Source organism: Chanos chanos, chromosome 13, assembly GCF_902362185.1.
Source record: "Chanos chanos chromosome 13, fChaCha1.1, whole genome shotgun sequence".
In the NCBI taxonomy this organism is placed as follows: domain Eukaryota; kingdom Metazoa; phylum Chordata; class Actinopteri; order Gonorynchiformes; family Chanidae; genus Chanos; species Chanos chanos.
The window spans coordinates 7,170,311-7,196,656 of record NC_044507.1 but is presented as its reverse complement, the minus strand read 5'-3'; the positions used below and the strand labels follow the sequence as shown (position 1 = coordinate 7,196,656).

Sequence of the window (26,346 nt, the reverse complement as noted above, 5' to 3'; positions counted from 1 at the left end):
TTCTCTCTCATCTCTTTCGCTGGTCTTGGAATAACAAACACACTTTAGCCATTAAAAACAAGGAGACCGATAAAAAGAAAGTTATGGATGAAAGAATACCGCGCCTGCAGGACAGACAGTATCTGGATCACGCAGATTTCTTGGGGTAATACTTAACTTGACATGAACATAGACATCACTTTATTTTCAATTACGTACGCCTGTGAATTTAGTCGTTCCCTAAAATTGAAACTTTGTGCCTTTTAGGGTAGAATATTCGTCTCTCTACATGTGCAAATCAAAAAGAGGGATGAAACGCGAGGACGGAAAGGTAAGGTGCTGCCCCTTTTCTCGAAATGTGGTCATGCTCGACAGGTAGAATGCCGTGACTAGTTTTGGCAACAAGTCTAGGTATCTTGGCCATGTTCAGACGTCAATACGAAGGTTTATGCTGTTTTACTATTACGGTCCTTACAAAGACATTTCTTTCCACCAGGACGCGTATAAGTTACCGCACAGACTCATAGAAAAGAAGAGAAGGGACCGGATAAATGAATGTATTGGGCAACTTAAAGACTTGTTACCCGAGCATCTAAAACTAACGGTACGTAAAGGTGAAATGTATTCTTTTTGCGAGTAGTGATACAACAAGAAGCCTACATCGGTTTGTTTTACTGTTTGTGAAACGTTTCAGGCTTAGATTTTAAGTTGAAATGTTCTGTATTTCATTTAGACGCTGGGACATTTGGAAAAGGCGGTTGTTCTCGAGTTAACTTTGAAGCACTTAAACGCCTTGACTGCTATCACCGAGCAACAGCACCAGAAGATTATCGCCTTGCAGAACGGTAAATTACATAAGCGACAATCCAGACAGCCGATAACGGCGGATACAGAGAAAAATAAGAAACAGCTACTGTTAACCCATACAAAGTAAACCATAGAGATGTACGATAGGCCTATATAAAAGTAATTTTATGGTACCGGACACCCCATGAGGTTTCTGAGTAAATAACAGAAGCAGGTATTTTTATTAAGGCTTACAGTTTTTTTTCAATGGCAAATCTATGGCAGGTGATCGGTCGCTGAAATCCTCCATCCAAGCTGATTTAGATGCTTTCCACTCGGGATTTCAAGCGTGCGCCAAAGAAGTTTTGCAGTACCTGAACAAGTTCGAGAACTGGACCACACGCGAACAGAGGTGCGCTCAGCTCATCAGCCACTTGCACAAAGTTTCTGCGCAGTTTCAACCAAACGCTCAGCTTCTACAGCATCCATTGACAGGCAGCAGCGAGAATCAGGACCGGGAAGGTCAAAAAGACGGTCAAGCCAACTGCGTCCCTGTCATTCAAAGGACTCAGAATCCTGAGCTGAACGAAAACGACACAGATACTGACAGTGGATATGGAGGGGAGGCAGAAAAGGGCGAGGGCAAACTGGACAAAGGATGTGACAGTGGAAAAGCGCAGGGACCCAAGGGAGTCAAGATAAAGCAAGAATTTGGGGACGAGCGTGTCGTCAAAAAACCAAAGATGAACTGGACTGGCAATGGTCCAACGAGCGCGGACCCCACCAACCGTCCAGATTTGGCGTTTATGAACTCTCTAATGGGAATGACAGGCGTTGGACAGCAAACCCCCTTTTGCATGCCTTTTTACTTCATAAACCCATCAGCAGCAGCTTCATACATGCCTTTGTTTGATAAGAGTAATCTGGAGAAGTATGTCTACCCAGCAGCTGCGCTGACCGCTCCGTTCCCATGGTTGTACCCTGGGCTGCCAGCGCACGCCACAGCAGCTGCAGCAGCGGCGGCTGCTGCTGCTGCTTTCCCCGGCTTGTCAACTGAAAAAGGCATGGGATTCAATACAGCCTCACAAAACAAAGACTGTCCATCTCCGGATGGTGACCTTTCAAACGAGGCCGAGTTAGTCTCACCGGCGGAGGGCGAGCAAAGTTCAGAGAATGAAAACCATGGGGACGAGTCCCAAAAAAACGAAAATGATGGTACATAATCATTTGACCTTTCGGGTTCATTTTTGCTTGTAAAATTGCATATTTATTTGTGTTTCTTATTTAACTGTCATTGAATATTGAGTATGGTGTTTCTAAGGATTATTCAACAATAACTGTTCATTTATGTTATTCTTTTCGTATCGTTTTGTATTCGAAGTAGTTGTAAAACAAGAGTTTAACTAAGTAACTGGTCTTTGCTTTGGAGAGAACGGGGGACGTTGTAACAATTTGTGCCTTTTGCACTCAATTTTTGAGATAATCGAATGAAAAAAAAGACAGTGATTGACAGTATAAAAAACCGACATGTCTGTTATCGCCATTCTAATTTACAGTATGTCAATAGCGTTAATCGAAATTTTCTTTTCAACTGGGAACTTTGTCTTTTTATTTGCTTGGGAGATTTAGTTTAGTGCAATATAACTATTTTATGCTGTACTAGCTACTGCACCACTGCAGCTCTCTATCAAGAGTTTGGAGTGAACAGATTGGACACTTGGATGTATTGTTTGATTCTGACCTCATGCAGACTGATTGAACTGCTGTAAAAAAAAATTGTCACATAAGTCTCTCTCAGGTGGAATTTGATTTTATTCCACTGACTGTGGCTCTGATCATTTTTCTTTAAGATCGTCAGTGTTTGAGAGAGTTAATCAAATACCTCAACAAAGACTTTTTGACAAGAGCTGAAAGTTATAGATTCCTCTGGTAGGAGCAGTCACTGGGCACGCCCAGTCACAACACAAGGAGATTTTTAATCAGACAGGTCTTGTAATTAACAATCCTCTGATTCACTGTTATAGTAGCCCCCCCTCTCTCTTTCTCTTTCTCTTTCTCTCTCTCTCTCTCTCTCTCTCTCTCTCCCTCTCTCTCTCTGAACACTCATTCTAATCTGGCGGGTTTGACCAATGTAACCTCAGCCCTGTGAGTTTGGATAAATGGAATGAACTAGTCACTGGACCATGAATTATGGCTGCATATTTGACGGAGTGCTGGTGACTTGGTGGATGTTTGTTTATCCATCCCCAAGAATTTGATTACTGTGTCCCTTGTGACGTGACCCCTCATTCGATAAAGAGAAGTCACATGGCATATATCTCCAGCAAAAACATTACAAGGTATATTAGCACCTTAAGGAACTTTAATATTGAATGTATTGATCTGTGTTTTTGGTAGGTATGAAAGTTTGTATATATTCTGATAAAAAAAAGAGTAGTTATTTAATCTGAGAAGTAAAGTGCACTTGTCCATGCCTTTTCTGTCTCCTTTCCCATAATATGCTCCTCACCAACCAGATTCAACCATCATCCATTCACTTTCCTCTTCCTGTAATATATTTTCTTACAAAAAACCCCAAAACAAAACAATAACAAAACAGCAGCAGCAGCAGCAACAACAACCACAACAATCACAACAACAACAACAACAACAACAACAACAACAACAACAAAGCTTCTCAACTTAAATGGAAAAGTCTTGGACTGTAGCCGTGTCTGTGTAAACATAATTACATGATTCTCAGTAGCTACACATTTCACTTTGCACTTGTCATTACATTTCATGGAAAGCTTACACAATCCAGACTGCAAAAGCTTTTTTTTTCCTGCAGTGAAGTCAGCAGTTCTCTTGGCTGTCTGACGTGTATGATATCAGTATCAGTGGAGGCAAAGTGATAAAAGTGAATGAAAAAATGTTTGCCTTATTAAAACAGCATTTCTTTTGAATGACCTGTCACTAATATACTTCACGAATACGCAGCGTCGTATGTCATACATGCAGTAGGATGTGTAACCTTAACAAAGGCACAAAAATTGAATATACTTCAGTACAGAATGAATGTGAGAAAGAACTATTGGTTTGCCACACATTATGATGATCAATGTCACAAAATGACTGCAATCAAGAGCTCTTTGAGTCTAAATGTGCTACTTTAAACAATATTGACTTCTTTGTTTGAGCAAAATAGAAAGATACAACTATTGCCATAGATTTTTGTATAACCACTAGTGAAATTCATAGATTCTCTTTAGCTCCTCTGCCTAAACTGTTATTCTGCCAACACAGTGGCATGTGTATGTATATAGTTTGTGAATATGCTATAATATGTGTCTAATGTTGATGTTGTAGAAGAAATCTGTGGGTTTTTTTTAAAAAGGACGAAACTGAGCAACTGTTGCACATTTCATTAATGCTTTACACAATTGCTGTCCTAAATTATTGCAGCTCAGTTGTCAAATAAATATGAGTTCAACGACTACTTTGATGTCATTTTATTGGGCGGACTTCATATAACACGAGTTCTACGTAGAGTATGTCAGAAGTTTTGATATTGAGTACTGATGCATTTTTTCAACTCATTATATCTATTCAAATACACATAGGTCTCCATCAACAAGAGAACAATCCTCAAATAACAGTAGAACTAAACCTTTACTCTAACCCTGAAGAATGCAGATGGATTCATTTTTTTTTTTTCTTCAACTCAACTGTACACATACTTGCATTTTCACTTTATCACGTGCCATTGAATTGATATCAGATATTAATCCTAGTCAAATTCACGCTTCATAAGGGAAAGTTATATGACACGAAACACGGGATCTGTGAGTCATAAAAACAATCTCCTGAGTTCCAAAGGCCAGTACTAAAATTATTGATGCAGTCATGTTATTTGTGATATGTAATCGAGATGCCACGATTACAATGAGACACACACCTATACCCCCCCCCCCCGGCTTTACTCAGCAATCATATAAAAAGAGTATACAGTATATATATATATTTATAAACCATATCAGCTTTAGAATCAGCTGTCTCAGAGTCAACACATTGGAATGTACAGTAAGCCACAATTGAACCCATATCATGTGACTGCAGAGAGAAAGACTATGATGCCTGTCTCACCATTGAAAGTACAAAAACATGTTTTTCAGGTGGAACTCCTTTTGTCTGGGCTTAAATTTTTTTTTAAAAAAAAGGCAGTGTCCGGCATTGGAATCTTCCGGGAGCAACTGAAAAATTGTTCTTTTTTTACAGTTGAAACTTTGGGGTCAGTGTTCTAAAAAGTGTAATTGGCTGCTTGTGGCCCAGAATGAACTTTTCAAGGCTGCTACTCCCCCGAGCGACAGGGACTCCCCTCTGACTTGAATTCTGTTAAAGCCTTTCAGCACCATCAGACACTTTTAGAAAAAAACTGCTCTTAATGATGATTATTCCAAGCACTGTCACAGTCCATTTATGACACAGGGGATATAAATTACACTATGACTGATTGAGTTAATTGGCTGATCTGGTTAGATATTCCTTTTTTTAATCCAAGATTTAAAGATATTTAACAAACATTTAAAAATATATATTTTTATTATGCTAGTAAACTGATACTTCCAAGCTATTTTATTATAATTGTAAAGTTAAAACAAAACAAAACAAAAAACAAACAAGCAAACAAACAAAAAAACCTTCCTATACTAATAGTTGTCAAAACTTGGACTATTCTGTGTCAGTACTCCGTTTGCAGTAACACTGGTTGGTTACTTTGAGAAGACTTCCATCTAGTGGTGGTAACATCAAACTGCATGTAGTCGTAAATTATCATCTGGTTCGGGTGGCCCAAGCAATCTTGAGGAAAAAGACTAATTATTTTGAGGAGTTACAGATATTAATCAGAATAAAAACAAAAAGAGTAATACAAACTGACAGATGTCTTCTAATAAAACTGAGGTTAAATCAATATATTGTGAAATTCCAAGCTTCTTTGAGCAAAACTGAATTTTTTTCTTCTTTAATTTTGAATTAATAGCTTTCCTCAAATGCTTTACCATAGTTAGGCCCAAACACTGAAGCTGTTTATAAAAACAAATACGGACTTGTCAAAATGCAATTTCTTCAAATGCATTTATGAAGTAAACGAAATGACAAACAGTTGTAGATAACTGCCTAGTGTGGTAGCACATTCTTTTTCGTGTGTTCATTTAGCGCTCTGCAAAATAACACAATGAATAAATAAACAGAATCTCACTATGTCAATTCATCTGAAACATTAATAAACATGCTATCACTATGTCAATTTATTTAAATACATTATTAAACAGACCATCACTACGCTGAGTCATTTGAATGCATTAAAAAGCATTCTATCACTATGTCATTAGATATAAAGACATTAATAAACAGACTATGGGTGCGTCAGTTCATTTTAATACATTAATAAACAGACTATCGCAATGCAGAGTCATTTGAATTTCGCTGATGAACTATGTAATGTAAAAGTCTATTCAGATGCGAAAATACAGTTTTTCCCAGTTGATTTGGCCAGTTCTGTGCATCCACCAGGAGCGGCTTTCAACAAAATTTTCAAGGACAAGAAAACACAAAGAATAAAAGTGATTGTAAATCTGTCTAAAACACGGGCTTGCCATCCCAGACAGATTTTCACAGTGTATCCACTGTATGACTGACAAACAAATCACACCGACATGCATAGTTTAGAATACTTCCAATAAATAAATTCATTTTCTGAGATATGTATCATGATTTTCATTCATTTGAGTTTCATTTGAACCATTTATATCCATTTGCAAAATGCATTTTCCTGAATTGGTGACTTAACTTTTGTTGAACCCACAGACGTTAGTGTTTGTATTAAGTGATGTATCTTCTCTATGAACTGCGTTATAAAAATGGCACCACGGGTTTCATAAAAATCATGAAAGCAGTTGAGGCAAATAATATTCAGAAAGCCAAAATGTTGCATAACTCACAGTTCTATCGCGCCTGGGTCAGAAGCTACATACAGCTTTTCACATTAATTATAATTAATTATAGCTGTCACTCTGTATCAGGGCATATTTTTGGAGTCTCTCAACAATTTTCTGATATATGATAAGTTATCCACCTGAAAAATTCACTTTTTTGTTAAGTGTCTCTTGGTGGAAAACATTCAGTCATGGCTTTTCAGAGCAGAAACAAGAACAATTGTTAGGTTGAACTAAAAGAGAGAAGTCGTTGATATTATCATATGATTTGGACAAAAACAGTTGCAACTGGAAATATTCAACCTCTTCACCTCAAAAGACATTATGGTGATGTGAATCGAAGTTCATGAAAATATATGACAAAAAGCCTCATTAAACAAAAAATATTTATTGATACATATGAGACCCCTTCTAGGCCAGCCAGGCGTGCAGTAGGTGCCAGCCCAGAGGGCAATTTACAAAACAACACAGTGATAATAAATGAAAACACAACTAGTAGGTAGTATGAGGAATGACAGCATGGAGCTCAGTTGGGGTGGACGGCACAGCTGTAGCAGCGCAGGAGGACACGAAGCCGCAGCAGCCATCGGGATGACGGTGAAGAGGGATGACATGGAGGGGGGGGGGGGGGGGGGGGGGGGGGCGGGGGGCACACCTAAGAGAAAGTAGCCACATTCAAACCAGACACTCATGCTCAAACAGATGAGCCACAGCCATGCAGGAAATGCGGGAGGGAAGGAGAGCATTATTAGAGTAGTGGCACTTATCAGATGAAATAGGAAAAATAATTTTATAGATAATTTTGTATTGAAAGTTGCAAGAGTAGTAGCTAAGGAGGGCGCAGGAGGAGCAGGGCCACATGGGGGGAGCAGGGCCAGGGACAGCAGGGCACAAAGTCATTCAGCCGGCCAGGGGAAGGTGCCACATCCAGGAAGGAGGCGCAGACATCGACCACTCACACAAAGAGAAGAGAGCAGGTTAATGACAGAAACTGACCAGGTTAAGATAAGAGCAGAGGAGAGGGAGGAGAGAGAGAAGATGAGAGGTATCTAAGCCGGCAGCTACTAAGCTAAACTATGCCAGGAGAGACTACAGCAGAGACTGAGCTTTACCGGAAGATTAGTTTGAGATTATGCTATCATATGACACGGAGAATAAATGAGTCTTAAGTTTGGTTTTAAAGGTAGCAAGACAGTTTGCCTCTTTAATATCTATAGGTAGGCTGTTCCAGAGAAAGGGTGCGCGGTAGGCAAAGGCGCGATGGCCAGCAGACTTCTTTTTAACTTTTGGAACAACTAATAATTTAGCAGCCTGAGAGCGCAGGGTGCGGGGGGGGGGGGGCGTAGAGTGTAATTAAATCAGAAAGATAGGCCAGTGCAAGCCCATGGAGAATTTTAAATGTTAGTAGGAGGACTTTAAAATCAGCCCTCATGTGAATTGGGAGCCAGTGAAGGGAAGCCAGGACGGGAGTGATGTGATCGAACTTCCAAGTTCGGGTCATGATTCTGGCAGCAGCATTCTGGACAAGCTGAAGACTTCTGGTGCTAGAGGCGGGCAAACCAGAGTACAGAACGTTACAGTAGTCGAGGCGAGACGTGACAAATGCATGGACAATGGTTTCTGCATCAGCTAAACATAGTAGGGGCCTAATTTTGGCGATATTGTGGAGATGATAAAAGGCCGTTTTGGTAGTATTCTTGATATGAGTGACAAGCGAGAGACTAGAGTCAAAGATCACACCAAGGTTTTTAGCTGTAGAATTTTGCGAGAGAATGCAGTTGTCAAATTTTAATTTAAGATTATTAAAAAGATGCTTATACGCAGGGGGTCCAATGACTAGCATTTCTGTCTTACCTGCGTTAAGCATCAGGAAGTTTGAGGACATCCAATTTTTAATGGCACAGAGACACGCCTCAAGGTTAGCCAATTCAGAGCGGTCACTGTGCTTGATTGGTAAGTAGATCTGAGTATCATCAGCATAACAGTGGAAGTTAATGTGATAGCTACGAATAATGTCTCCAAGAGGGAGCATGTAGATAGAGAAAAGGAGAGGGCCAAGGACCGCCCCCTGAGGGACACCACAGTTAAGCTCTCGATACTCAGATGTCACATTATTGTAGTGGACACACTGCTTTCTCTCTGAGAGATAAGATTTTAACCAGGAGAGCGCCAGGCCACTGATGCCAATTTGATTTTCCAGGCGCTTTAACAATATGGTGTGATCGACTGTGTCGAATGCTGCACTCAGATCGAGAAGAATAAGTATTGAGGTATCACCAGCATCCATGGCTAGTAATACATCATTAGTCACTTTAGTTAATGCGGTTTCAGTGGAATGAAAACGCCTAAAGCCTGACTGAAACACTTCAAAGAGGCTGTTGGAGGACATATATGCGATGAGTTGCGCAGCGACAATTTTTTCAAGTATTTTAGAAAGAAACGGGAGATTAGAGATTGGTCTATAATTATTCAAGGTTTCTGGGTCGAGGTTAGGTCTTTTAAGTAGGGGGCTAATCACTGCTGTTTTAAAAGCAGAGGGTAGAGAGCCCGACTTAATTGACAAATTTAAAAGGTTGAGGATTGTAGGGCCGAGGATCGAGAAAAGTTCTACGTAAAGTTTAGGAGGTAGGGGATCGAGCAGGGAAGAGGCTGGTTTAGCGGAGTGCACCAGTTTGGAGAGCGCGTCTAGGGAGATAGGCTCAAATTGGGTTAGAGTGTGCACATCCTGATTAGGCTCTGGGGCAGCGATGGGGAGTAAACCGGCGCATTGATTTTGTTGACTGTTTTGAATATCACAACGGATTAAGTCTATTTTTTGTGAGAAAAAATTGACAAAGTTGCATGCGGTAATAGAACTGGATTGAGGGGAGTGATTCTGGGTCAATTTTGATACTGTATCAAATAGAAATCTCGGGTTGTTTTTATTGAGATTAATTATTCTTGAGTAAAAGGCGGATTTGGCCGTGGAGAGGGCGCATTTATAGGCTATTAAGCTATCATGCCAGGAGAGGCGGAAGACCTCCAGTTTAGTGGCGCGCCAGTTTCGTTCAAATCTTCTGCACGCTTGCTTCAATACACGTGTATCGTTATTAAACCAGGGTGTTATATGTTTACGCCTATTTTTTAGCGTTAATGGTGCTACCGTATCTAAAGCATTGCGGAGGGTACAGTTTATACTATCTGTCAGATCGTTCAAAGACCCTTGTTGATCATCGAGAGAGCTGAGGGCAGCAGGAAGTAAGTTAGCGAGTGCGGCAGTGGTGGAAGCACATTGATGTTTGACAGCTTCTATGCTTCAACTGCCTTCTTTAAATCCCACCAAACATTCTCAATGGGATTTCATTCCGGGGACTGAGAAGGCCACTCCAGGATATTCCAGGATCTATTTCTCAACCAAGATTTGGTTGACTTGGAGGTGCGCTTGGGATCACTGTCTTGCTGGAGAGTCCAATGATCACTAAGATTCAATTTACCAACAGAGGGCATCACATTCCTCTTTACAATGGCCTGGTATTTCTGGGGATACATGATGCTGGTTACAAAGTCAAGACTGCCAGTTCCTGCAGCAGAAAAACATCCCCACATCATCAATGACCCACCTCCATGGTTGACCGTGGGGATGGTATTCTTCTGGTCATAAGCCTGGCCTTTCTCACGCCAGACATACCGCTGGTCCATGTGTCCAAACAGTTCCAGTTTACTTTCGTCAGTCCATAGAACTGTCTCTGCAGTCCTATCCAAATTTCTCCAGGCATTTACTAGTCAACCTTTGATGTTCCTCATGGTCAAGAGTGGAGTGTGTCTTGGAGTCTTTGTTTATTCAGTGCACATCTTATAGTTGCCACTGAAGCACTTGTCCCGGCCTTCATCAGGTCATCCTGAAGGTGTTTTGCAGTAACACAAGTGTTTTTATTAGATGTCCTGATTAAGTTGCTAAGGGCTCTTGATGACATTTTAGGCTTTCTCCCATGGCCAGGCAGGTTTGCAACTGTTCCATAACAGTGGAACAGTGTTCCATTCCAAGTTTTAAACTTCCTTATAATGCTCCCAACGGCGTCTCTTGGAATGTTAATTTTTTTGGGAAATCTTCTTATGTCCAGTGCCCTTCAGTGCAATGAAATAATTTCCTCTCTCAGCTTTTGTGAAAGCTCCTTAGTCTTACCCATGACTGCAGCTCATCTTCAAGATTCAAGAATTTTATTGTCATTGTGCAAGCACAACGAAAATGCAATTGTGTCAGCCTCAACCAGTGCATTCATATTAAGACTCACACATGTTGACAAAAAAAAGTAAGAAATATGAAAAATATAAATATAAAATATGAGCAATAAAATAAGAAATATAAACATCAACAATAAAAAAAGTATGGAATCTAAGCAGTAAGTACGAAATATAAACAATGTAAAGTATAAAATACAATTAACAATAAAAACAACTATCAAGGATGCAAAAGCACCTGCAGCAAAGGAGCAGTAAAGGTGTGGTGTGACATGGAGTGATGGTGTATTGAGGAGCAGTAAAGGTGTGGTGTGACATGGAGTGATGGTGTATTGAGGTGCAGTAAAGGTGTGGTGTGACATGGAGCGATGGTGTATTGAGGTGCAGTAAAGGTGTGGTGTGACATGGAGTGATGGTGTATTGAGGAGCAGTAAAGGTGTGGTGTGACATGGAGCGATGGTGTATTGAGGTGCAGTAAAGGTGTGGTGTGACATGGAGTGATGGTGTATTGGGGTGCAGTAAAGGTGTGGTGTGACATGGAGTGATGGTGTATTGAGGAGCAGTAAAGGTGTGGTGTGACATGGAGCGATGGTGTATTGAGGTGCAGTAAAGGTGTGGTGTGACATGGAGTGATGGTGTATTGAGGAGCAGTAAAGGTGTGGTGTGACATGGAGTGATGGTGTATTGAGGAGCAGTAAAGGTGTGGTGTGACATGGAGCGATGGTGTATTGAGGTGCAGTAAAGGTGTGGTGTGACATGGAGTGATGGTGTATTGAGGTGCAGTAAAGGTGTGGTGTGACATGGAGTGATGGTGTATTGAGGTGCAGTAAAGGTGTGGTGTGACATGGAGTGATGGTGTATTGAGGTGCAGTAAAGGTGTGGTGTGACATGGAGTGATGGTGTATTGAGGTGCAGTAAAGGTGTGGTGTGACATGGAGTGATGGTGTATTGAGGTGCAGTAAAGGTGTGGTGTGACATGGAGTGATGGTGTATTGAGGTGCAGTAAAGGTGTGGTGTGACATGGAGTGATGGTGTATTGAGGTGCAGTAAAGGTGTGGTGTGACATGGAGTGATGGTGTATTGAGGTGCAGTAAAGGTGTGGTGTGACATGGAGTGATGGTGTATTGGGGTGCAGTAAAGGTGTGGTGTGACATGGAGTGATGGTGTATTGAGGAGCAGCAAAGGTGTGGTGTGACATGGAGCGATGGTGTATTGAGGTGCAGTAAAGGTGTGGTGTGACATGGAGTGATGGTGTATTGAGGTGCAGTAAAGGTGTGGTGTGACATGGAGTGATGGTGTATTGAGGTGCAGTAAAGGTGTGGTGTGACATGGAGTGATGGTGTATTGAGGTGCAGTAAAGGTGTGGTGTGACATGGAGTGATGGTGTATTGAGGTGCAGTAAAGGTGTGGTGTGACATGGAGTGATGGTGTATTGAGGTGCAGTAAAGGTGTGGTGTGACATGGAGTGATGGTGTATTGAGGAGCAGTAAAGGTGTGGTGTGACATGGAGTGATGGTGTATTGCGGTGCAGTAAAGGTGTGGTGTGACATGGAGTGATGGTGTATTGAGGTACAATCAAAACACAGCATATAAAACTCTATATACAGAATAATAGTGTTATTCTTACATTTTAGATATGTGTGAGACTGCAAAGCAATACATCATAAAACAACATCTAAACACATTAACATCTTAAACAAACAAACAAACAAAAAAACTGTTAAAAACGGCCATGAGTAAAGACTCATCAAAAGTTATAATTAGTGTAATAGGCTTGTTAATCATAAGAAACAGGGTATAGTTTGTGTTTAGGTCAGAAGTCCAGCATTGAACATAATGGATTTGTGTGAAGTCTGTCTGGTTAGATTCTGTTTGAAGCTCAGAGAATTGTCTTCTGTTTACCCCAGTTTCACAACCTATTGCATAATGCCTACTTTCTAAACTACTTTGCTCAAAAGCAAAACATGCAGTTTTGTTTGCTCAGTTAGCTATCAAATCCATTAGACAGTTTTTTGGTATGATTAAGCTGTTGGAAGTGCTGAGTCACAGTCAGCCTACAGCTGAGTCATACAGTCAGTCAGTTCCTCCTGCGTGTGCCAGTGGAAATCCATCTGAGTAGCTGTTTGATCAGGTGATACTGACCATAACATGTCAGACTGAGATAATTAGAAATACATGCCAACAGTCATTCTGGAAAATCGGAGGATGAATGAAATGGTTGATTGAAAACTTCTACTGCTCTCTCTCTCTCTCTCTCATTTTAAAATAACTTACAGACTTCATCTGCTAATAAATAAACATATAAAACACATCAATTCATTTTTTTGGGAAACTCATTATCAATACAATAAAATTGCTCTATGCTGTCTGTCTGAAATGAAATAAGCCATAGCAAATTTAGTTACATGCTGCCTGCTCACTGCATTACTGTTTTCAACAGCGAAATGCACTGTCTTCTAAGCTTGTCAGCAGTTTTTTTTTTTTTGGATGCTGGTGCTAACGGAAGAGCTTAGTCACATGTCACTACCTAACTAGAAATTGATTTGTCATTAGGCCATGTTTAGAACAGTGGCAGTAAAACAGGACTTGCTCATTCCGTGCATTTAGTTTGCAGACACTTATGTACACTGAGGTAAAAAAAAAAAAGTGTGCACTCAGACCGAGCTGAAGAGAAGTCGAAAAAAATTTGGCAGCATCAGGGCAAGGACCATTCCATGAAAAAGTGTTAATAATAATTACTGTAAATTGCTATATATATGCAAACACTACTATCAGGTTTGTAAAACAAGATATTGTAGGTCATGGTTTTGGCAAAAACCTAGAGACAGCTGGCGTTATAGGACTGGAGTTTGTCATTCCTGTTTTTAACCCATGTACTTAACACATGTGACTCAAATCTTTAACAAAAGAAAACAAAACAATTCTCTGAACTGTACATTCATATGTGTTAGATCAGGGCTGAAACTGCGGCCTCATTAAAGCAGGGCATGGAAAGCTTGCATACAGTTATAACTGTGACACATTTCTTTTTTCTTTCTCTCTTTCTCGCTCTCTCTCGCTCAAGAAGCCAGTCGCGTGACCTGAGTGTAAATATACAGCCGGTCTAACCCGGTCTCGGGGAAGCCGTTGAGCGGGCTGTATTACTTGTTACAGCAACCGAATTTTAAGCCCACGCCATATTTACGCAATATGAGGGCAACCACAGTTGTTCATTTTAAGACCCTCTTACGCAGCACGTATCTGCGCAGACTTGACACTCATAAATATATACAGCAGTTTTGAACAACAGCGTGTGGGCGTAGTCACATGACCAAAGTTGATCATCAGCGTCAGCTGACAAAAAGCGTTTGTCCTTAATCTAAAATCAGACTCCAGTAGGTGACTTCTCAGATGCTGCTGTCTCGTCCGTCATAAACTAATCAAAATGAAGTTCGCGGTTTTGCTGTTGGTGGTTGCTTCAGTATGGACGGCCGATGCTATTGTTCGGTAAGGAAGAGCTTGTATACTGCTTGTTCGTTAGCTCCAGTGTTGGTAATGCGTGATCTAGCTTCTGCACGGTTAAAGGTATGCGCATTTGTTACAAATACCTTTCTAGAAAGTCAGTTTACCTTCCAGATAGCCCTTGGTTATTTACCTCTCAATCAAAACTGTATTAACAAGGAATAAAATTGGTCTGCAGCTCATGAAGTCAAATTAATTTGTGACTCAGCAGAAGTTGGTCAACTCTCTAATATCGAACACTGACCACTGAACATTGAATATTGTGCCAGCCTGCGACAGTAACCTACACGCAATTGTGTAAAATGTTGTTACTGAAGAACGATTGCCCTATGTTTTGAGTGCCGGGTGTCAATAAATTGTTTGTTTGCTTGGTTTTACCCCGTTGCTTTCCTTTTGGCCTGTGCAAAATGATGTGTGTGTGTGTGTAAAGGCCGTATTTTGGTTCCGTTTAACGAATAGTTTTACGAACAGTTAATTTGTGAACTGACCTAATTGTGTGGAACAGACACTATCTAACTTCTTGTAGCAGCTGATAAAGGAGAGGCGATGGAATATCTAATGCCGTTATCGTACGAGCATGCGTGGTAATGTGCGTTTAAACGGCTTCTTTACCCTTTGTTGACACACAATTTATTGGATACTGCTATAACGTGGTCTCGCGGACTCTGTCGACGGTCCTTTTTAGAGAATAAGTTTACATTTTTTTCCTGTGTGCGCTGTTTGCGTGCATTAACGATTTTTAGACAGTGAGTATCAGCCGGTCACTTTTTGTGCAAGACGAATGGAAAAGGGAAAAGTTTTTCAGTGTGATACCTAGTTTCCTTATCTTTGCTTTGTACAGAATGTTCTCTGGCAGCTAACGTGTAAGCGGTGTGTTAGTGGTCCATAGTCGGCTTTTGAACACAGATCATAGAGGTGTCCCCTTTTTCTTTTTGACATTGTAACAGAACGCAGGAGTTTGGATGTGGGACACTGCAAAAACGAGCACTCGAATGTTGTGATTCTTTCTATGTTTAAATTCAACTTTGGAGATCCTGGTACTTGGTTCTGGTTTGCAGTGAATGAATTGCTTGGAGTACTGTCACCTTAAAATATCTTGAGCTACTCTTGCATCTCGCTTTGTGGATGATGTTGGATGAAGCCAAAGATCTCTCTACGGCATCCTGCATGTTTTTTGTTTATTGATATTTTTTTCTAAACTTTTTCTCCCCATCTCCCTCTAGAATTCCCTTGAAAAAGTTCCGATCCATAAGGAGGACCCTGACGGACTCAGGCAGGGGGGCGGAGGATCTGTTGGCTGGCAACCAGAACCTGAAATACAACCTAGGCTTCCCCTCCAGCAATAGCCCAACTCCAGAAACCCTGAAGAACTACCTCGATGTGAGTGTAGCTCCCGCATCTCCAGTCGGTGGAATCCCGGTGTCCGTCTTAACTGGGGAACAGTAGCCTCTTATCTGTGTCTTTTTTGAGGAGCTATGTAATCCCCAAAAAAACTCAGTAAAAGGCAGGCCACTTAATCATTTACAGAAAATCCCTGCTTGACCTGGTTTCTCACACTGTGCTGGTGTTGCTGTAAATCAGGTGTTTTGTTCTGGTGAACTTTAGAACAAGGAAGTCACATGAGTAAGCCACATGAATGATGGTTTGAAATGTGCCACTGTAAGGGTAGGGTCTGTAGGAACTGAAATGGAGATGCATTTCTGTAGCTTGTCACAGGATTTTGTTCACGCATACCTTATGATTGCATACACTTGGTCACGGTTTAGACCCATAGCTGACATCAGCCAAAAAGGAAAAAAGGAGAAGAGAGTTTCGCGGTCATCATCATTGAGCAACGAAGATGGTTGGGTGTTTACTGTCAGGTCTCAGGAAATGCACAACCAGAGGTTTGTCATGAGATGGTTGTAAAAGTCACAAAGGAAAGAAATGGAACCACTTTTGCTTTGTCATACTACAGTGGAAACTGCTGTTACTAAGCAAGCCTTTGTCATGCTTTGTGCTTCTCAAATCTTGGAACAAAAGTATATGTCAACATGATCACCAACTCAAACAAAAAATATAGATGAGAAATATAGTTTATAGTGTTCTATGTGAGTATTCTGTCTGAGTGTAAACAAACAGGGTTGAGTTATAGGATGGAAGAATAAATGCTTGTAAATTCTGAATTTGTTTTGAAAGCTTGTCTTCTCTCCTGAAGGCCCAGTACTATGGAGAGATTGGACTTGGTACCCCTGTGCAGAAATTCACTGTCGTGTTTGACACGGGCTCTTCTAACCTGTGGGTTCCCTCTGTCCACTGCTCCCTCACCGATATCGCCTGCCGTAAGTCAAAGCCCAATTTTACATAATTTCATATGGACCTAAGCCCAGCAAACGCGGTGTCTGGTTCACTTAGTAAATGCACCGCGCATGTATAGCCAGTAACCCACACAGGATGGCTAACATCCATTAGCATGCTTCTCTTGTACGTGTTTTTGTGGGTTGTCAAGACCAAAAAAAAAATCTGATTAATTCTGAGATTATCTTAAATTAGGATGTAAGCAGGAAGCGTAGCAGAGAGTTTACAAGTCACAAAGTGATGATTCTGACGATGCCTGTGGTTCCACAGTGCTTCATCACAAGTACAACGGCGGCAAATCCAGCACGTACGTGAAGAATGGCACTGCCTTTGCCATTCAGTATGGCAGTGGGAGTTTGTCAGGGTACCTGAGTCAAGACACCTGCACGGTAAGGAGCGGCAGAGGCGCTTTCATCCGCGAGTCTGTTTTTTTTTCCCCCCTCAGTTCACCCTGTATGAAGAAATTGAGTCTTTGGTAAACAGAGTTTGGATCAGTTTTCAGTACAAAGTCCAGATTTCAGAAGGTTAAAAATCAGAGTATGAATTCAGTAGTAGCCGTCATTCCTACATGGTTATGAGTGGAGATTGAACTGTGTGTGTGTGTTAGATTGGGGACATTGCCGTGCAGAAGCAAGTGTTTGGAGAGGCGATCAAACAGCCTGGGGTGGCCTTCATCGCTGCCAAGTTTGACGGTATCCTGGGCATGGCGTACCCCCGCATCTCAGTGGACGGCGTGACGCCCGTCTTTGACATGATGATGCAGCAGAAGAAAGTGGAGAAGAACGTCTTCTCTTTCTATTTGAACAGGTACACAACCATCTCAACTGCCAAAAAACCAGTCCCACAGATGGAGGACAATCACTGAAAAGAGTCACGTGAATATTATGTTTGCCTCGGCAGGCGCGCCATAGCGCTAGACAGCGAGAACCTCTTGGTTTTAATTACATTGTCACTGAAAATGAGTCAGTGATTTAAGTCAGCGCAGCAGATGAAATGTGTAGTGGGGCTGGAAGTTTGTTAATCAGTTTTGAAATAAAGCTTTTAATTCAATTGGGCAAATGACAGGGAAATGTAATATTCACTTACTGTTAATCAGACTCAAACAGCAGCTGAAAAGTTGGTGGGGAAAGAAGCAATGGGAGGGGCTTGTTTGTTCTTTTGTGTCCAACAGATTTGTATTGTTTGTAATATTTCTGAAAGTAATTAGGAATCCTGAATAAGACGCCGAATTAACAGCTTATTTTGGAGTTGTAAACATGAAGGTCTGGTGATCTGTTCTCTCTGAGCAGGGAATGCGTCCCGTCCGGGTTGGCATTGCCTTTAAGTAGCTTGTTTTTCAAGTCAAAGGTGCTTGGCTTCAACTACATTGACAATAGGCTGTAACATGTTTAACAATAGGCTTCATTGTCAGGAGTTCAGTTCAGTTGCAACATGAACATGTTTTGTTTTGAAATGTGTTAGCGGCCTGTAATGTGAGTTGACGGGTGTCTTACGCCACATGTGTTTTTTATTTTGCATTAGGTTGTGATCTCTGACAAGCTTTGATATGACTGTAATTCGTTTTTTTGCTGGTTTATCTGTTTACGCTGACAGAAACCCTGACACTCAGCCTGGGGGGGAACTGTTGCTGGGGGGCACTGACCCCAAGTACTACACCGGAGATTTCCAGTACATCAACATCACCAGACAGGCTTACTGGCAGATCCACATGGACGGGTGAGCACTTGTTTGTAAAGCTGTTTGGAGCCCAGTGACCGACAGTCATGTTTCTGTTTTTTTTTTTTTTTTTGCTTGCTTGTTTTTTATTTGGGTTCTCACTTGTTCTATATTATTCAGTAATGGTGCTGGACATATAGTTTGGGTATTCTTTTTTTTTTTTTTTGTTCAGGTATCTGACTGAGCCCTTTTGTTCCTGGTGGAGTGCAGTACTCTCTCTTTCTCTCTCTGTGTGTGTGTGTTGACCACTGGAGAACAGTCTGTAATTTCGCCCCTGTTGAGAGGGGAGTTCAATTGTATATCTTCTCTATGTGAACCCATTAATGTCTCCCAATACACGGTGAGAAATCAAGACTCGTAGTCTGAGAGCTGCTTAAACTGCCTTTTTTTTCCTCTCTCTCTCTTTTTTTTTTTTTTGAAGAGCATGCATTTTCAGTGCCAAGGAGAGTGTTTAGTACTGTGAGAAATGCCTGTCAGGGGTCTGTGGTCACCCATCAGTGGCACTCAGTCAGAACACAGTGGTCTTTCCCTCTACACAGAGGGCACTGGTTTCCACTGCAGCACTTTACATGGTAACTGAGCTCCTGGCTGACATTTAGTGTGGGTACAGCGGGTACAAAAGACTTTTCCTGAACCTGAACCGTTTTCTGGGTTCACGCTGGTCTCATCGCCAGCCAGTTGCATTTACAGCTACACGCAGCAACTTTCAGCACTTCACCCGTTTTTTTTTTTTTTTTGTTGTTGTTGTTTTTTTTTCTTCCCCATCAGCCATCAGTGGTTGTATGAGAGTAACTGTCATTTCTGCCTAAATAGAACTCCACTCTACACTCGTCTGCCTGTAAAGACAAATGATGTGTAACCTCACGCCGTTGACTGTGTCACTCTTTCTCTGGTGTGACGTGCAGCATGGCCATCGGCAGTCAGCTCTCTCTGTGTAAGGGCGGGTGTGAGGCCATCGTGGACACAGGCACCTCCCTCATCACCGGCCCTGCGGCGGAGGTCAAAGCCTTACAGAAGGCCATCGGAGCGCTGCCCCTCATCCAGGGAGAGGTAACGGACCTCACGTGACCAGTGTGTTATATAATAGGGAGCGATGCAAACACAGAAACGAATGACTTCACCGGCTGAAGCTAAGCTTAGTGTTGGATTAAGTGGTATTCTGTAAGTTTAGAACCACTACGTCTAAACTTTCCACTGCCGTTCATGATAGAAATAATCTTAATTCTTCTCTTTGTGTTTTTTTTTTTTTTTAATGGATGCTCTGTGGAGATTAGAAATAAGCCTAATTAAACTCTGTTTGTTTCAGTACATGGTAGAGTGCAGTAAGGTGCCTTCCCTCCCCACGGTGTCTTTCATCCTGGGCGGCAAATCCTACTCACTGACCGGAGAACAGTACATTCTCAGAGTAAGTCATGTGACTGGACCGTATACAGGAGTCTTCTGTGTTGATTACAAATTCTTTTATGCATTCCTCTCGATTTTAAGATAAGAACAGGAATGTTTACCTAACTGGGATTGTTCTTTCTTTGTTTATTGAGAATAACATAATACTAATCAATTGTACCTACTGTACTGCAGTAATACAACTCAGTTTAACAACTTATGGAAGGTTTTTTAGCTTTAGCAGTTTGGAAGCTGTCTGAGAAATGTTGAGCACAGAAAGGAGAGAAGGAGCATAAGGACACACTTTGAGTCACTGGGATTTGGGTCATGTGCTCTGTCTTTTGCTCTTAAGTCATGTGATACATACTCAACCCACTCATGTCTGTACAGACTTGCCACTGAGCTCGCACGGATATTGTGTCATCCAGATTAGCTCAAAGATATTGCTTAAGAGATAAAAGATCAGACGTTCTTCTCACCCTGTTTTTCTTTCTCTCTCTGTCTCTCTCTCTGTCTCTCTCTCTCTCTCTTTCTGACTCTCTCTCTGTCTCTCTCTCTGTCTCTGTCTCTCTTTTTATAGGAGAGCCAGGCTGGTAAGGAGATTTGTCTGAGTGGTTTCATGGCCCTGGACATCCCCCCTCCTGCAGGGCCCCTGTGGATTCTGGGAGATGTATTCATTGGGCAGTACTACACTGAGTTTGATCGCGAGAACAACAGAGTGGGCTTTGCCAAGGCCAAGTAGAGACAACTTTGCCTTAAGCAATTCTTTAAAACGTAGAGAAGACAAACAGGGCGTGGAGCGGGGATAGAAAAAGATTTTAACAACTCCACAAAATATCACGCTCGCTGCTTGGAAAACAGAGTAGCATTAAAGGTTGTGTTGTGTTTGCACTGTGCTTCCATAGCTTGTAAAAGTGTTTTAATTTTAAAATAGGCTTTGTGAAGTCTAAATGAATCAGGGATCGTCTTAATTACTACATGCTCGTGAAGTGTCAGAAAGACTGCAGATGGTTTTAATATTTGTTTTTAAGGTCCGTTGGTTGACTTGTGAATGACCTTTCAGCCACTGATGGGTTTTGATTGCAAAATTTGCCTTTCAAAATGTATCATTTCAGTGTGTACAAATCTTAATTGGACATAATAAAGTAATTTCAAAAACGGTCAGTTAATCTGTGCAGTTCTGTGTGTCACCATTCTGTGCGGTGTGGAAACTCTAGTGAAGCGACTTCATTGGTCGTCATATCTTTAACACTTACTTCCCTGCGTTTTGCAATGGCACGTCTGAGGCCTTGCTGAAAATGTCTCATATTTAAAAAGTTTCTGGTTCTTCTGTCTGCATTTGCCTTTAATCAATCTGTTTAAAAGGTTTCAATTATATTTGAAGGCACAGGATTTGCAGAGAACCAATCAGCAAATTTGTTTTTTCTTATAAGAGCAACCCCCCCCCTTGAAAAATTAACACACAGTTCAGTTACTAGCATGGATCATGTTTAATCTTAATGCAGAAAAAAGACAATGCGGTTTTAAAGCAATTTCATGGAAAATAAAATATTTACAGTAAACCAGAAGAGCAAAAACTCTTCACAATGACAGAAAGAAAAAAACGAGACAGAGACCAGCGTTCAGGATTTTTAGCACTTCTTACCAAAAACAGCATGTTCTGATATCCAAACTATACTCAGATAAATATATTTATAATATTTATAGATTATATTTACAGAATACCTTAAATATACATCCACCTTGTATTCTATAAACAAATATCCGAATATCAGAAATTATTAGGCACACTTCAATTTTTTTTTTTTTTTTTATGTAGAACAATCATTTGGGCTTTTGTAAATGCCATCCGTACGCTGTTTGCACAATGTAATCGTTACACCAAAGAAATATCAGTATTGCAGAGTTACCTTTTCGCACACATACTTCTGCATTCTACAATCATTTGAAAGCGGCTAAGCTGCCTCTAATCTCATTACTGACGGACAGTTTCTGTCCTGACCTGGGACATTTTCAGAACATGTAGCCATTCTACAGCAAAAAAACTCTGGGCTATGAAACCTCGTCATACACACATACATACAGGGATGACTAAAGACGGGGGGGGGGGTGAGCAGGAGAGTTGTGCGTTGGTGAAACAGGGGTCAGCTATAATATCTACAGAGATATAATACAAGATGAAATACTCAAGACTTATTTTTCCTCTCTCTCGCTCTCTTTTTTTTTTTTTTCTTTCCAGGATCACAGACTTGCAAAGCGAAGGGCTGTGTGTGTGTGTGTGTGTGTGCGGGCAGTGGTTAAGAGAAAAGATGAGGTTGGTCGGTTGACACAGTTGATGGGTTCTTGAAGGTTGACGCTGGCTGACTGGCGGAGGTGACAGTGGTGAAACGATAAAAGATGGAGGTTGGTTGGAGGCGTGTTTTTCGCATGAGGAGCGGGTGACGCTTGTTTTTTTTTTTGTTATGGCAGGGGCGGAGCTACCTCCGTCCCTCACAGATCCGACTCGGGCATGTCGGGCATGTCTGCCATCAGGTAGCCGATCCCGTAGCGGCCGTTGGGGGCGGTGTCTGCGTCTGGGGGCGGAGCCCCGCTCTGCTTGCGGTAGATGTTGTTGGCGGGCATGGGCGAGGGGGCTTCGCTTGGCGACTTGCCCCGGATCAGGCTGGCGTCGTCCCCTTCGTCCTCCTCGCCGGCTCTCCTCACGCTCTCTTTGATGATGCGACCCTTCTTGTAGGAGACGGTGGAAAGTCCGCCGGCGTTCTCGTCGATGATGTTGAAGTAGCGGAGCGCGAACACGACCGGCACCGGGAGGATGGCCGCCACCACCAGCGTGATACACACGGCCAGACCCCAGGGCGGATAACTGAGGGACTGCTCCTGAGCCTGGAAAGCACAGATTAATAATTGGATTAAAGCACACACTGTTAGCCTTCCTAATCCCTCCCAGTCTCCTTCAAGAGGAGCAACAGATCCTCCTCCAGAGGGACAGGGTATGCCAATTTGTACACCGAACCCCACAGTATAAAAACATCTGATTGTGTTTGGCTAAGCCCAAGGGAAGCTCTGAATACTACTTTCTGAATGATAACAGTTAGAATATCACAGTTAATGATAATGGCAATACTCAGTGGCCCCATAAATACAGTGAAGTTTTGACAGTTCTCTGAAGTTCAGTGTCTCCAGAAAGAAGGTTCTAGATCCAGGGTGTCAGTCCAGTCCTGGAGGGCAAAGGTCTTTGTGCTTTTTTGTTTTGACCTCTTAATTATATGCAGATCTTTTTTTTCTTTTACCTGGAAATCAGGCGTGTGCGCTCCTCAGCCAATCAGAGACCGTATATAAGTTGGTTGACAAGAAAAGCAGCAGGACTTACGTCCAATCAGGACTGGGTTTTGATATCTTTGTTGTAGATGGATAGAAGTACCCACCAGCTCTTGGATCCAGGCGCTGTAGCTGGGGGGTGTCATGCCCAGCTGGACGATGCTGGCACTCAGCAGGGCCAGCAGCAGGAGGGGAGTCACGTACTTCCACATGTAGTAATAGAAACGGAAAGGGGTGAACCCCAGCATGTCCTTCAAGTCCTCAAAGAACCTGAATGTGGTCAAAAGAGAGGACGTTAGAGGGCCATGCGTCGAATAAAACCGCATTAAAAATATAATAATAACATGGATATAATTGAACTTGCTATAACTCTTGTAAAAAATAAGACAATGTTGTTTTTGGCCATAGAAAAGTCAGAATGAAGGGGGTATGTTGAAATACGACGCGTTAGTGCAATAGTTAATGTGATCCACTAGAGGGCGGTGTTGACCATAAAACACGAACATACTTGTCAGTGCCATAGATCCAGGCCACAGCTATGTTCTCCAGGATCACCACGATGAGCAGGGGTAGAGTAGCAGAGTAGTCATCAAACATAGCTACAAAGTAGTTACCAGAGCGCTGAACAAAGATCAACCCGATACTGAACGCCAGCAGACAGCAACCCACTTAACACGAAAAGAAAACACAGATCGAGAAAATGAATTATTATTAAAGACACAAAGATAACAGCACATTAAAGTGTATCAAAAAACAAACAAAGAAACACCTTGAATATGAACTTTGATTTTGAATAATTCTAACTGAAAATGGGCTGAAAAAAAGAAAAGTATTTAAAAACCCCTTTGACTTGTGGAAATATTCTTGTGTCCATATGCACACATTAATATTTAAATAATAATAATAATAATAAAAAACATAAAATATGGTAAGTTGACATAATCAAGGTATTTTTAATAACCGACCATAGCATGTGTTCTCATATTAACGTGCAAGAAACATCAGTAAATTTCACGCTGTGTTCTATCTGTCAGCGTTCTGTTGGATCTCTCCGGCCTGGCGCGGCATGCTTTAACGGACACTGATTTGGCTCTGACCTGTGAGAAACTCTTTGCGCACTTTGAAGGTGTCCACGATGGGCGTGATGATGCCCTCGATGGTGCCGAACATGCTGCCCAGGCCCAGGTTGACCAGCATGAGGAAGAACATGACGGACCAGAAGGGCGAGGCGGGGAAATGAGTCATCGCCTCGGTGAAGGCGATAAAGGCCAAGCCCGTGCCCTGCACCGCCTGTACGGGGGGGGGGACGGAGAAGAAACGTTTGACCACAGAGCCTCGCACGTCACCGGTGAACATTCAAATGAATTCTTTCTCCGACGATTCCGGCCAGCGCGTGAATCGCGAATAAATAACACGACAGGGTCCAAACAGAGCCGGAAAAATATATATTTTTTAAAAAAGAGCTTGATTGTCATCAGATTGTCTGCAGTTTGGAAACAGAGCAGGCCAAAGCCAAACTCAGCATTTTCCTCCTATAGTACATTTAACCTGACACTTTTCTACATAACACATATTGGTATGCGGAAAACACGTCGAGCTAAGCTGTGCGTGTCGACTGATTGCTCTTTTAGAAATAGATCATTCTGATTTAGAATGAGGCACTCAACTAAAGGCCAGTGATGCTGTGTATTCTGAACTCAAAATACACAATCCAGGTGTCAGTGCTGTGACTTGGGTGCCCCCTCCCCAAAGTGAATCCCCAGATGCTTGCTTTGTCTCCATGGTAACACTGACATCACAGAGACAAAGGTCTGTGGGGGATAGAGCTGGCCAGATGTGGCTCTTTGTACAGAAGCGTCGGTCCAGGTGTAAACACACCTGTACAGGACTCAGTCACTGATTGGCTGAAAGGGTGTGTTGTTATTTGTTGTTGGAACTCGTAATCATCACAATAGGAAAAGTCCCGGTTCTCTGAGCAACCACATGACAATATGTTTGATGGAATAATCTGATTCATATTTTTTTTATGAGTCATTAAATTTCCTATTTTTTATTTTTTGAACCGATAGTCTAATAGTCTTTTTATTTGACCTCATTTCCAGGTTAGAATGTCTGTGTCTGTCTCCTTCTGAGACAGTATACTGACACCATCTGTTAAATAGACAGGAAGTGGTTCACAATGGTTCCCAGTGTGTGCCTAGTATTTCAGATTAGGCCAGTCAGATACAAACAATAAAAGAAAAAAAGTCAACCCACTTCAGTCGACATCATGGGAGCTGCAGTGGTGTAGATGAGAAATACTCAAAAAAAAAAAGGGGGGGGGGCGGGGTGAAGATTACTGTCAAAGAGATGTTGTCAAAAGCGTGGCATCTGTGTGTCATGTGACGTGTCCAAAATCTGGAGATTATTTCTCTTTGATCTGAGAGCAGAGAACACGGCATTGCTCCACTGGAGTGAGGAGCACATATTACTGTTTGTTGCATCATCCGTGTGGAACGAGTGGCCCTCCTCCACTTCCTCTCTCACACACACACACACACACACACACGACGACAAAACCATCACTTACACTCACTCATCTCCCCGTTATAGCATGTTCACCTCATACATATTCAAATTCATTCTGCTTTCTGACCAATCAGCCCACAAAGAGCAAATTCTACTGTTAAATGGAGATTACACCCACACGATTTCTTTCAGTCAGTATAAATTAACACTCACCAGAGTGAATACAATTACGAAAGAGAGAACGAGAGAACATTGCCTTCTCAAAAGTAACTGAAATGCTGTAACAGAGAATGGATGCGAAACTACTTAGTAATGAATTGAAACACCAGAAATTTTCCCGCACGCAGCAATGCATGAAGTTTCTGAATGATACCAATCAAAGACCATGTGCACTGATAGAAATTTAGCTACGGTTTTGATATTACAGGAACTAAGCACTGACAGTTTTGCTGAATGGCGTCTTTTGACCTGATTAAGCCTGCGGCAGACCTTTTACAGAATTTTAGGGGAGAAATGTATGACCTGTTGAGGTCAAATTTAGGCAAGTTGGCTTAAATACTGACCTTGTTCAGCTCCTCTTTAATACTGCAGTCATCCAGGCCCAGGCGTGGGTAATCGCTCTCCA

General features: G+C 41.8%; 3 protein-coding genes across 4 annotated transcripts in view; 2 read left to right on the top strand and 1 right to left on the bottom strand.

The window, feature by feature from the left end:
- bhlhe41 (basic helix-loop-helix family, member e41) lies at window positions 1-2,014 on the top strand. The gene is made up of 5 exons (XM_030790410.1): window positions 1-145; window positions 247-310; window positions 476-583; window positions 713-824; window positions 1,051-2,014. Exons 1-5 carry the CDS (start codon window positions 84-86, stop codon window positions 1,986-1,988), a joined length of 1,284 nt encoding a protein of 427 aa, XP_030646270.1. The 5' UTR covers window positions 1-83; the 3' UTR covers window positions 1,989-2,014.
- Window positions 2,015-14,286: 12,272 nt separating this feature from the next.
- ctsd (cathepsin D) lies at window positions 14,287-21,056 on the top strand. 2 transcript variants are annotated; one of them, XM_030789976.1, is made up of 9 exons: window positions 14,287-14,444; window positions 15,683-15,839; window positions 16,657-16,780; window positions 17,067-17,185; window positions 17,404-17,603; window positions 18,390-18,512; window positions 19,418-19,562; window positions 19,819-19,917; window positions 20,476-21,056. In XM_030789976.1, the coding sequence occupies exons 1-9, from the start codon at window positions 14,383-14,385 to the stop codon at window positions 20,635-20,637; spliced, it is 1,191 nt and encodes a 396-aa protein (XP_030645836.1). In that variant the 5' UTR covers window positions 14,287-14,382; the 3' UTR covers window positions 20,638-21,056. The 2 variants fall into 2 exon arrangements, with proteins under 2 accessions (XP_030645836.1, XP_030645837.1); XM_030789977.1 differs by having other exon boundaries at window positions 19,819-19,926; window positions 20,485-21,056.
- A 1,329-nt stretch (window positions 21,057-22,385) lies between these two features.
- The window catches only part of slc6a15 (solute carrier family 6 member 15), a 15,066-nt gene continuing 11,105 nt past the window's right edge, over window positions 22,386-26,346 (bottom strand). The window contains exons 7-11 of the mRNA XM_030790110.1: window positions 26,285-26,346; window positions 24,311-24,503; window positions 23,722-23,881; window positions 23,321-23,483; window positions 22,386-22,778 (exon numbers count right to left, since the gene is read on the bottom strand). The exon at window positions 26,285-26,346 is cut by the window's right edge and continues 128 nt beyond it. Coding sequence (XP_030645970.1) covers window positions 22,386-22,778; window positions 23,321-23,483; window positions 23,722-23,881; window positions 24,311-24,503; window positions 26,285-26,346 — 971 coding nt within the window. The remainder of the gene's footprint in view (window positions 22,779-23,320; window positions 23,484-23,721; window positions 23,882-24,310; window positions 24,504-26,284) is intronic.

Coding starts and splice junctions, on each gene's coding strand:
- bhlhe41 (XM_030790410.1), top strand. CDS start 84: ATGGATGAAAGAATACCGCGCCTGCAGGACAGACAGTATCTGGATCAC. Junction 146..246: donor GATCACGCAGATTTCTTGGG/GTAATACTTAAC, acceptor TGTGCCTTTTAG/GGTAGAATATTCGTCTCTCT. Junction 825..1,050: donor GATTATCGCCTTGCAGAACG/GTAAATTACATA, acceptor AATCTATGGCAG/GTGATCGGTCGCTGAAATCC.
- ctsd (XM_030789976.1), top strand. CDS start 14,383: ATGAAGTTCGCGGTTTTGCTGTTGGTGGTTGCTTCAGTATGGACGGCC. Junction 16,781..17,066: donor CCTCACCGATATCGCCTGCC/GTAAGTCAAAGC, acceptor GTGGTTCCACAG/TGCTTCATCACAAGTACAAC. Junction 17,604..18,389: donor TTCTCTTTCTATTTGAACAG/GTACACAACCAT, acceptor TTACGCTGACAG/AAACCCTGACACTCAGCCTG.